We start from the raw sequence: 12202 nt of genomic DNA, 5'->3' as shown, positions 1-12202 counted from the left end.
TAAAAAATTACTGTTGAAAAGAACCAATAATTAAAAGTTTTCTTAGAACCGTATTTTCACTCTTGGGAAGTGCTTTTGATCTCTGAAAAGGAATCATTCAAAATAGTTAATAAATTCAAACCCTTTGTGCTTGATTCTTGAGTTAATTAAAATATTCAGAGTGGTGCTAATTGTCAAAATTGAGTGTTGCAAAGTTCGTGCCACGGTATCTTTGATATGCCAGACCTTGAAGCCTGAACATCTACTAATACATCTTGCAGTACTCAGTAAAATTTTTTACTTCTGTTCTGTGCCATTTTGAGGTCACTGTGTTTCATAGTTTCTGCTGAACAGGGTGATGGCAACACAGACAAACAAGCAAAAAAAAATTGTACCTTCAGAGGCTAGAAGAAGCACTGACAAAACCCGGAATCACAAAGCAGTTTGTATTTTGAAGTGAAAAGCTGTTCCTCTGCAACTCTTTACTTAGCATAATCTTACTTGTGAATCTGGTGTCTTCACTTTTGGTAACTTGTAGAGGATTGAAGCACAATGTTAGTATCTGTGGACATGCTTGCCTTACTGTCTTTCAACTTTGTTGGAACACATAATGATCACTAGAACTTGACAGTATTTTTCCCTCTTTTAACTGCTAGTTCCTGTTTTTTCTAATCTCTGGTTATTTATTCCTTCCATTTGTTTTCTTCCCTAACTGAATTATCTGTGTACTTCGGAAAATAATGAGACTCCTAATTGCCAGCATGATTAAAGACTGTTTATCATTTGCTGTAACTCCATATTCTGCTACCCAGTGTTGTCTCTCCTCAGAGTTTGTTATGCTGACTCTCAGGTTCAGCTGATTTGGTGTCCCCATAGCCAGAAGCGGTAAACTGGCTTTGGAAAAAGGCATAGCTAAAGAGAGCAAGTTCTTGAACATTTGAGTGTGAAGAGAAGTTTAAGGTGAAGTTTTATACAATACTGTTTGAATTATCATCATGTTAATACGAATTCCAGAGCTGTGGAGAGGAGAAAGTCTGTGATTAAGTTCCTTATGATTATTAATTTGGAATGGTATAAAATAGGGACTTTCTGTGCTTAATGAAACTTTACCTCGGACTTTCTTCTAATATTAAATGTTTTAGCTGCTTTTCATTCTACACTAATTTTAAATTGATTTAGGGTTATGGTTTAGCATTTAGAGGAGAGGTAGTTTATACTCTCCAGTTTAGTTTGAGGAGCATTAATGTTGCTTGTTTGGGGGACTCAGTAGCAAAAACATGGAAATACTGGTAGGAAACCAAGAAATTAGTGAGTTCATAATTTTTGTGGTGGAATTAGTAAGGAACGTTATGATCTGATACTGTGAAAGCTCATTAAGGAGTGACATCATTGTGAAGGGCAGAGAAGGAGAGATTAAAATTCTGTGTCAGAAAATAGGAAACCAGCGGGAAGCTTTGAAAGGATGGACGACTTGCTGAAGATAAGCATGGAGGAGATACTTTAAGGATATCAGTGTCCAGTTCTGGAACATTGTAGAATTGAGATTTGAGGAAAGCTGGGGCAGAAATCCTTGCCACAATCAAGACAGGAGACAGAAGTGCAGAGTAGATATGATGGGGAAGGAAAAAAATATCTGCTGAAGGATTTGAGGAGCAAATAAGAGGTGTTGTCCTGACTAGTTGAAGGAGAGAAGGCAGAATAGATGGAGAATAGGGATTGTATTGCTGTACAAGTTTAGCTCCATAATGAGGTGATGAGTGGTAATGAATTGTAGACATGACAAGCTTTTATAGTCATGTGATGGATAGTCTTCAGACTCTGTTGCAGCTTCTGTGGAAATATGCAATTTCACATGCTTTAGGGAGCCCAGTTGGATCATTACTGAATTTGTGCTTGTTAGAAGACTGTCTGCATCGCAGGTTTGCCAAGGCTTGTGGTGCAAACTCAGGATCACCCTTTAGAGGTATTGTGTGTCTGTTCTTGTCCCTGGAAAGTCTTTGAAAGTTGCAGAGGACCAGAACTTTCCTAGGGTGGTGGGCCCATTGTGGGTTTGGACTTACTGCTGGGGCAGTCAGCAAGAAATAGAAGTAGCACTGCATGTGCTATTAAGTGTCTTAAAACAGAAGGAAAACATTGGTAGTACCTGTACTCAGAATGAGAATCCTAGGGATAATGTAGTTGCAACTTCTCAAAATCAGCTAGAAAGTTGTAATGTAATAATATTTTGATATGGATCTGTAAATTTTCTTTGTCTTTGGGGGACGAAGTGTTCTTATTGCATAGTTAGAAAAAAACACCAAAATTATTATTCTCTGAACTTCTAATTGCTGAAACTTCACAGCTGATATACTTACCTTCTGATTCACAGAGTCAAGGTTTTTGTCAGGCTATAATGTAAAATCTATGGGTACTTTTTCTTAAGACTTGGTTGTAAACAAGTTTTGTGAAGTGCTATGGTTACAATGATCTTGCTAAGCTTGACAGCCTTAACTGCACATATAATGTATGATTTGCGAGTACTAACATATAACTTTTCATTCTTTTTATTCTGCACCATCTTTCATTCTTTTCTCAAAAATTATGCATTTTGTATTAATCACCTTTGAATTACATCTTTGTCATTACCATATAATCCTAATGCCATATATGAAATGCTGCTGCCCTCTTTTATCCCCACTCTGGTCCTTATACCACCATGGTTGGACTGGCTATCACTCCCCTCCAGCAGACCCATCCCTCAGTCTTCCTCCTATCTCCTTCAACACACTTGCACAGGCACAAACATGGGACAACTTTAGCTACAGTATCCCATCTGAAGGAGACAGTGACGATGGTAGGTGTTCCATATATAATTTACTTAATTTTGTGTTTTCAGAAACCTGAATATATGGCAAATGCCCCACGTGGCTAAGGATGAGGGACTCTTAAGGGGATTTTTATATGACTAAATACCTCAGAGGATGCATGTTAATTTACTGTAGAATATGTAGGATCAAAAGTAAATGAGTGAAGAGTGTCCCTGTTTTCAAGTCTGGCAAAACAACTTTTCCCATGATATCCACTCCAAGAACTATTTCCAATACAGCTATATTTACTTCCTTTACTTTCAGGGGTTTATAAAATTTGTACTCAAACAGCAATTAATTTTGCTACTGGCTTTTCTGCATTTTTTTATTTATTATTTTTTGATAGATACTGACTTAATAAAAATATCCTGCTCCCATCTGCAGATATTGATGCAGGTGCATAACTAGACTTAATTAGAAGAGGAATCCATGAAGAAACAAAGCTGAAACAAAACAATCAGCTAAGCAAAAATAGTGATTTTTGTCCAACAGAAACTGTTAGTAAGCTGTTAAACCTCTCTGTTCATAGTGGAGGCCAGGTACATTAGTGGACTTCGTTCCAGCTGCTTTTGTTTTGTTTTTCTGCAGGGTGTTATTGTCATAGTGTATTGAGTCATGGCACTAAGACGCAAAGTTGGCCATGTTTGGGCTATCAGTGTCATATACTGCATTAATAGTTAAATGTTGGATGGAAGAAATAGAACCTAGACAATTAAACTGTTTATAAATATTTGATAGGCAGATGTATTTTTTGCCCTAAATAAGAAAGGTGTTTAGTTATTAGAAGGCAATGAAACTGTCAAAAGCATCAAATTGAAACCAAGACAACAAATCTTGAATGATAAATGCCAAAATTTAGTTTAGAATGCCTGCCTTCTCAGGTCAGGTTATTACTTGACAATACTTGCTATTGCCAGAGTGTTCTTGATTATAGAACCATGAAAGACAGCATATGTAAAGAATCAGTTCCATAAAGGAGACGAGTACAGAATATAAGAATCATGATAACGGAAAGTTGAAAAACTGAATTTAGTTCACGATGGTGTGTAGCTAACAACATTTCACTGGTAAATATTCTAACAGAGAAAGCTAAAGGTGCAGAATTTGATCTCTCTTAATCTAGATCTTGTTTTACTCTTCTAAATGAAAGGAGCAATACAGACTAGCGTGTGCTGTGCATTTGGAACAGATACATGTCTTGTCATTCAAATCTTAAGCTAATGTGAATATTAATGTTTATGACCTTGGGCTCTTACAACAGAAAACTGCTTTTATGACTGTATTTATTTTTTTTAATCAGGACTGTTGCCCTTCTGTTCAGATTTTATTATCTGGGGCTAAATTTATCTACGTTGTATCTCCCTATGGTAGGAAGTAAAATGGACCAGAGACCATTCTCTGGCCCTGAGGTTAGTTGGCACAGCATGATTCAAACCCATACCTAAGCACTCTTACTTTCCAAAACAGGATGGGTGCATTTAAGCTGCCTTTGGGGAATGGCCTCTGCCTGTGCTATATCTCGAGGCACACCTAGATGTTGCGTAGAAGAGAGGTGGGTTTGTATGGACCAAAACTGTGCAAGGAAGCAACAATGTTAACGGTATCGATACATGCAGGCCAGTGCTGAGGATCCATGCCCTAGCCCTGTGTATCTTGCTAGGGCAGGTGTAGCCTTTGAAATGCCATGCGTCAATGTAACTATCTTGCAACAGCTCTGTAATAGAGGAGTCTTAAGTCCAGAATTTCTGGGAGGTTGTAAGGCTTGAAACAGACAGGTCTCCCAAGATCAATGTCCATACCTTGTGGAGGCTTTAGTTTAGCAAGTAACCCTGTATAGTAACTTTACTGTTACTTAAATTTGTACTGAATAAACTAATCAAAGAGAAATCTAACTATAAACTTCTGTTTGTAAACTGACTTCATCTCTGCCTCTCATAAGTCCAACCTTCTTTTTGTCTATTATTTTTACAGTCAGGTTAAATCGTTTTGTTGTTTACCTGAAGGATGATAATGTCCAACTAAGTACTCGGGACACTAAATTCCTTGATATGCTATAAATAGTGCACCTATGTGCATTGTAACTCAGTACGAAAATGAAAATTTTCACAAGGAAGTTTGTCCTTGACTGTGGTATGTTGAATACATGTTGTGGTATTAACTATTACCCATTTAACCTGTTGAGACTTGTACAAAATACCTTTTTAAAAAACTTATTGGAGCAAGCAATACAAGCAATTTAGTTGACCGTGGGTTCAATACGCAGAAACTTGCTCTTGGAAAGATTGAAAAATAGACCTTCAGGTGTGCGTGAGGTATGGGCTCCCCTTGCTGGGAAACGTTGTGTAATGCAGAGAAGCAGGCAATACGCAGGACTGCCAAAACTTCCTGTTTGAGAACATTTTTTTCTTTAAATTCAGTATATAACTGAAACTTTCATAACTAATGTTTTTGAGTGTGGGGTTTTTTTTGTTTTGTTTTATAATCAGTTGAACTTATTTTATTTTATTTAGAAATTTTAGTTGTAGTTTCCCATTGCCTTGAGATTAGCCTGCCTTTTTCCTCATGGAAGAATGTATGTCTCATTCATGAACAGAATTGAACTAGTAATGTTGATATTTACTTTTCATTAGCAGATGTTTATAGTCTGAAATCAGGAGGAGGTAGGCCTTGGGACTTTCATATTGACTTAGAAAAGACCTAAACAAAGATAGCTGTGACCAAACTGAATGAAGTCCGTAATAATACTTTGATACTTGCAAAACCAAACATAAATATGAACTAGTGCTTTTGTAGAGAATTGTTTGAAATGTTGCTGCTGCTAATAAAGCTACAGTAGCATTTAAATACCATTTAAATATGGTACTATTCTTCAGGCATGGTTTTACCTAGGTATTTAATCTGAGAGGCAGCAAAGCTCAGTTATTAAAGTTGTACTATGAACTGTTTTTAAAATGAAAATCTTAGAAATTGCGACTATAGTTTTTAATAAATGTGATCGGAAATTTTTATTTCACCTCTTAAATATTTAGGAGCAGTCTCCAATAAATTGTTACAGGACCCTAATGCAGCAATTTTAATTCAGTACAATTCTGGAGTTTAATAGAGGTCCTGGGTAAGAGTTTATACACTTTGAAAACTTAGGAGTTGTTTTTTTGTGTTGTTGTTGTAGCCATCCTAAACTATATGATTTACTATAAGATTTATTAAATAGCATTTTAGATATATCTAGTTTTTTAATTTTCACCATGTATAAGTGCTTTCATCAGAAATTTACCAATGTATTAATTAGTTTAAAATTATCTAAGTCAATAGATAATGCTTTTGAAATGGCGTTGTTAAATCAGGTATATGGATTGTTATACTTCATAACAGCAGTAGTTACAGCTGTTAACGGCCTTTGTATGTTTGGGAATGTGCAGTCATAGTTATACACACACGCCTCCAATACAACTCAGCACCTATTGCATCTGAGGGCATGGCTCTGCTACTCTCACATTATGTGTGAGAGGTCAACGTAATTTATGTTTTTATTTATGATGGATGCACCTGAGTGTATAACCTTCTGAATGGTGACACTGGTGACGCTAGGTAGTCCACCTGGAGAAGGGGACCGAGCAGCAGTCAGTATCTGTAGTTCTCAGTCCTGCACGTTCTCTACAGGACACTCTCCTACTCTGCCGGTGAGATTTCTGAAGACATTAAAAAGGATAGAGTTTACTAACATAAAACTGTCATATATAGGTTTCCTATTTAAAATCAGGTTTGTTTAACAAATAACCTTTAATAAGGCATTCCCTGAAATTACTGATTTAACAGCAATATAGCAAATTTCAGTTGCCTGTGAAAAGTTAAAACTAGGACTGTGTGAGTCAAGTAGTGGAAGGAAGCAAGTTTGGTAACGGACCATAGTTTATTCTGTCTTGATGCCTCAGATAAGTAGCCTAAGAATATGTAAGACGTTTGTTGCCTTAAGCTCCTTTTTTAGTAAATAAGGGTAAGTTGGCTGGCCTGGCATAGGTGGTGTCTGTCTGTCCCTTTGGCAAGAGAAGTAGCTTAGATTACTAATTTTGTTACTTAACCAACATGCGTACAGTGTAGCTGAGATTCCTGGTGACTAGACTTGCCTGAGATTTGAAAGTATTTCTCCTGCAGAAGCTTTGTCTTGTAGAGGTGCATATATGCAGAGATTTCATGTAATTGTTTAAAGGAACTACATATAGGCAAAGTGATACTGTCAACCAGATTGGTGAGAGGAAGTACTGCAAAGAGTTTGTGCAATGCTACATTTGCAATACAACTTTTTAATGTAGGCAGGCTTACTGAATGGCTAAGTCTGCCTACATTAGTTGTTGTTTGGTGGGTGGGGTTTGGTTTTTTTTTCAGTCTGACTTTATCTAGTAAGCAGTTTGTCCTGTGTAGGAAGATGCTTGTCACAGCTTGTTACACAATTCATCATCTTGTATGAGAGGGTTTTACTTAAAAGGATAAGAAATGTTTCCTGCCATATTAGATAGAAAGTTTTGTACAGATCAGAATCTCTAAGGGACAGTGCTGGTGCTTAATCATCTGACAGAACTTGCCTGTTGAGATTAAGATTTGGTTGAAAAATTATGTGCTCCATTGATGGCACTTGGTGCTGTTCAGAGCAATATCCAGAAAATATCCATTTATGATTGTAATCCAAGGTCAGATTTTTCTGTCCTCTTGAGGACAGAGAAATTTTCAAACAGCTTTTGCTGGAGGCAGTGCCTGAGGATTTTGCTTCATTTAGAAATTAATAAATGAAGGTGTTAGTTTTAAAACTAAAATCTGTCTTTTTTTAAAATCATAGTGTTCTTAAGACCACAAAGAAATTTGGAATCAATAGACCCACAATTTACAATTCGAAGGAAAATGGAGCAGATGAGAGAAGAGAGAGAGCTTGTGGAACAGCTACGTGAGGTATGTGTTGGTAGAATTAATTTATGCTAATGGCATGTGGTTTTTAATTTTTCTTTGGGAAAGTTGTCTAAGCAAGAGAATATTAAAAAGCTTAAAGGAGGTGATGTTGCTTCTGCAAATCACATTGAAGAGACTCTTCCTGAAGTGCTTTATCATGGTCAGATGTCTGTACTTCAGAAAAGGTTATGTAAAAATGGGAAATAACAATGGGAGTTACCTGAATGACATAAAGTTACACAGCATGCGTAGTACTGGTGGAATTAAGAGTTTATTTAATTTCATCAGGAAGGATAAAGTGATCACTAAAGAGGTAAAGAGGTCTAGAAACTATTTCCTGAAAGCTGGAGAAGTCTTCAGTCTATCAAGTAAAAGGCGTAATGAAAACTGTTAGTTAAAGCTGAATATAGAAACTTTTTTTTAAAGCAGATAAGTAATGCTTGGAATAACTTTCTTAAAAATGAAATTAATATTTTGTCACTTGAAAATCTGAATATATAAGATGGTTTCCTGATAAATTGTCTCGAATATAAAAGCAAGAGTCTGATGCAAAAATAGCTGCATGTGGTTGCATAGGAACTGTTACACAGCTAATACCTAGGTAGTGCTGTTTGTGTGCCACCAAAAAACCAGATTGACAGCCTTTGCCACAAGTAATGTTGTGAACCTGAACCTGTCAAGGTTTCCAGTTACATCATGTTACCAACAGAAGAGATGGTATTGTTGCACTCCTAAACGCAATGCAAATCCTGAAATTGTGGTAGGTGACTTCGGTATCTCAACCAAATTACAAGATTATTTGTTCTTATGTCATTAGCTTCATGGAATGACTAATTCAAAAATCATTCATTTATTTTAAATAATGTGCCTTGTATTATTTAATTTTAAAGCAAGAGTGTTGTCATTTTTCTCCTTATCAAATAGTGTTCAAGAGGCAGGTTGTTTAGTGTAGAACTATGAGGACTTTTAGATCTTCATTCTCTTACCTCAGGCCCTCACCTGCTTTGAGTCTGGATTAATCTTACTTTGTCTTGCTGAATTTTTGAACAGAACAGACCTTGCTGAAGATTCAGCATAGTTGACTGAATGTAGTATATTACCAGTCCTAAACTTGAATGGTGCCAAAATGGCAAGATGCAGGAATTAGATGAGACTTACTTGTAATGGAGAAGAAAATGGAAGTAGCAGTAATAAACTGCAGTAGGATGTAGTTCTTCTGTGTGTAGTCTAGTTAAGAGTCAATGCAACTTCTTACGTTTCTTTTAAGTTACTACAAGTGTGTAGCAAGTCCCCAAGTAATTGCTCCTAAAAGTAGTGTCCTCAAGCTTCCTGCCTTGTGTATTAGTTCAGTTAATCCTCACAGTGGAAAGTAGAGCAAGGTTATTCACTGTATCAGGCATGATCATGGAGACTTAATAAGGATCTCTCTACACTCTATTAGTATTAGGTATTGCCAGTAATCCTGGTTTGATGTGTTATTGACCTTCAGCTCCGTATACTGTCCTCTTTTGCCCTCCCTCTGAAGCATTTTGTCCTGAAATGAAAGTTCTGTTGTCTCTTGTGAGAAGTTTGATTGCAAGTCAAGGAGTGGTGACAGAAGCTAGAAGATTGGCCCTGTTTGGAAGCGCATAGTGAGATTTTTTTTTTTTTTTAAATTAATAAATTTTAGTATATTGGGTCCTTTAGTGAGAGAAGCAACTTCCAGACCATTTCATTTTATGTACTGTACAAGAAAATAGTGCAGAAAATGTAAGTCGCTAAGTTCATACTTATTCAATAAACATATCTGTTAGTATATTTTGCTTTTGAATTGTTTCATGTTATGTTAGAATTTAGTGAGACTGCACAGAACCTGCAGCCTTAACCAAGTTGAGCGCTAAACAAGAACAACTATTTAGCACTTAGGTTCCTTATTTAGAAATCTAAATGCAGTTGCCTTTAGCTCAGCTGCTTTACCTGAGCTGTATATTGTGAGAACATTGGTGTTTCTTCCACACATTCCTCCCTTTTCTTTAGAATGATGTGTTTTTACAGAAATTGTTCCATTTCATAAATCTTGTTCTTCAGAGACATACTTATTTTTCCTCCATTTGAGCTATTTGATTTTGTATACATCCACAGGCACTTCAGACAGTTGTCATTTCGAGAGTGATTCGCCACTTACTCTGGAGCAGTAGAGTAGAGTCTAGCTAGCAAGAAATACTGGTTGATTTTTGTCACTCGAAGGGTAAACTTCCAATAGTTTTGACATGTTAAGTGGAACAAATTGCTGCTGTATTGTGGATGATTTTTTAAAAAGAGAGCAGTTCTTCAATGGTGACAAAATTGAAAGAGAATTGATCCACTTCTTGAAGTTTTCAGTTTTAACTAAATCTAGTCTCAGACAATGAACTGGCATTGAAATAATGTTGTACGTGTGTTGTGCTCATAAAAAAAAAAAAAGCACCCTGATCTATACTGAGTAGTGTCCCAACAGGCAAATCAGGGTTTTTAAGAGAATGAGTTTTTAATTCATTGACTTAAATAAATCTGTTCGCAACAGATTTGGAGAAAAGTCTCAAAATATATTCTTAATTTATAACTTTCTGCACATACCTCATATACCAAAAATGTTTTCTAATGTATGAGTTAATCCAAGGTGAAAGCAAAACATATTAGTCCACGTGATGCACTCCCTCTTTTGGTATGAGACCATACATGTGGGTACATGAGTAGTGTGTCTAGTAAAATTAAAACCAGGAAAATATAATGAAACCCTAGAGTGAGTTCAGTGGAGCCTACATCATGGTGAGGGCACCCAAACAAAGGATGTATGAGGAAGAAGCCAAGAGCTAGAATTTTGTTTTTTTTTCCTGGAGAAGAGTGTGCTGAGAATATCATATGATTGTCCTCAGCTGCCTGAAGGATAGTAATAGAGAAGATAAAGCCAGGCTTTTCAAAGATGCACAGTGAAAGAATGAGGGGCAGTGGCACAAATTGCAGAGAAAAAGATTTCAGGTAGATAAAAGGAGAAAATTATTTGCAATAAGGGTGGTGAAACACTGAAAAAGATTCCTCAGAGATGTGGAATATCCTTCATCGTAGTAGATACCCAGAATTTAACTAACCAAGTCTCTGATCGCATTTCAAATTTGTTAGAGCAGGTGACCTTCAGAAATCCCTTCCAACCTACACTCTCCTTTGATTCTAAAGAGAATAATCTATTTTTATCTAAAGCACCTAGCAAGGATTGAGGTAATATAGTAATAGAGAATAATGACATTAAGGAGGTTCAACTAGGAATAAGAAATATCTGTTTTAAGGGAATGGTAGTAATTATCTCTGAGAGATAATCTAAGAGTTATTTCCAAGTATATCGTTGGAATGTTTTCAAGATTAGAGCACAATTTAGGAAACTCATATGAAACAATCCTATTGTAGGGGCTTTTTTTCCTGGAAAATTCTCAAATATTTTCAAATAATTTTACTTTGCAATATCAAATTCTTTTCAATGAGGCTTCAATTTTACTAACAACTACCCAAAAATTCTCTCTTAAATCTGAATGTTTTGCCTTGCCTTACCTGTCTTTCTGATCACTCTAATGCTTCCTAAGTAATTTTTAGGCTATATCGAACATATATATAAATTTATATAAGTGTGCCTTTGCCAGGTTAAGTATAGTTGGCCTGTCTGCCTTGGTAAAGACTGGTGATAATTGTCTTTTTGGCAGGAATAGTGACACATCATGGTACTGAGCCACAGTTCGCCCCTACTTATTTTCACCCTCATCATCTAAGCTTATGTCACCCTCAGCATTTCCAGGGGAGTCTGGCTCCCAGCTTAGATAGATAGGGTGGAAGGGTCAGTTTATTTCTAAATCATTGCATATTTACAATACATCAAACATTAACATTTTACAATAGTTCTTACTTTACTAGCAAACGTACACATAATATCTAGCGAAGAGGATAGTTCTTGATTCGATAACCAGTGAGCGAACTTTTGCTCACATGAAATAGTCCGAGTTCTTTCAATAGTTTGTAGTTGCCCTGGTACCATTTTCCACGTGCCAAACGGGAGATCCCATAAATTTAATGATATTAGCATTGGTCAGTTCCTGCACTTGATCTTTTAGGCGTTGGTATTTCTTAACTGCTTCTGTGGCTGCATCCACCAAAGATGCTAATTTATTTACATACCTAACTGTGATGTCAACATCCATGGCTTGGTCTCCTTTCAGGAATACCAGGTCTGGTTTATATAGTTCATTCTGTTCATCTCTCAGCAGCGGCTCTTGGAATACTACCCGGTCCTTTTTCACCTCCTCAGCCAACAATTTGCATAAGTGATTGTGCTTTTTAATCCTGGTATCCTGTACTGCTGGGTAGTATCCAATAATATGTGCGCAGGACTCAAGTGACTAGGGAAAGATTGCGTTTTACTCTCTGCTTGTATAGTG

The 12202-nt window shown here is 36.5% G+C and overlaps 1 protein-coding gene across 5 annotated transcripts in view; it reads left to right on the top strand.

The window, feature by feature from the left end:
• LRCH1 (leucine rich repeats and calponin homology domain containing 1) overlaps window positions 1–12202 on the top strand; it is a 138850-nt gene that overhangs the window by 105097 nt on the left and 21551 nt on the right. For 4 of the 5 annotated variants that reach the window (XM_075087014.1, XM_075087004.1, XM_075087023.1 and 1 more), the window contains one exon: window positions 7657–7766. In XM_075087014.1, coding sequence (XP_074943115.1) covers window positions 7657–7766 — 110 coding nt within the window. Of the gene's footprint in view, window positions 1–2707; window positions 2813–7656; window positions 7767–12202 lie in introns of all 5 variants that reach the window. The other variant, XM_075087027.1, reaches the window with a different exon arrangement.

This window comes from Phalacrocorax aristotelis, chromosome 1 (genome assembly GCF_949628215.1).
Source record: "Phalacrocorax aristotelis chromosome 1, bGulAri2.1, whole genome shotgun sequence".
Taxonomy (NCBI): Eukaryota; Metazoa; Chordata; class Aves; order Suliformes; family Phalacrocoracidae; genus Phalacrocorax; species Phalacrocorax aristotelis.
This window is presented reverse-complemented; position numbering and strand designations above follow the sequence as displayed.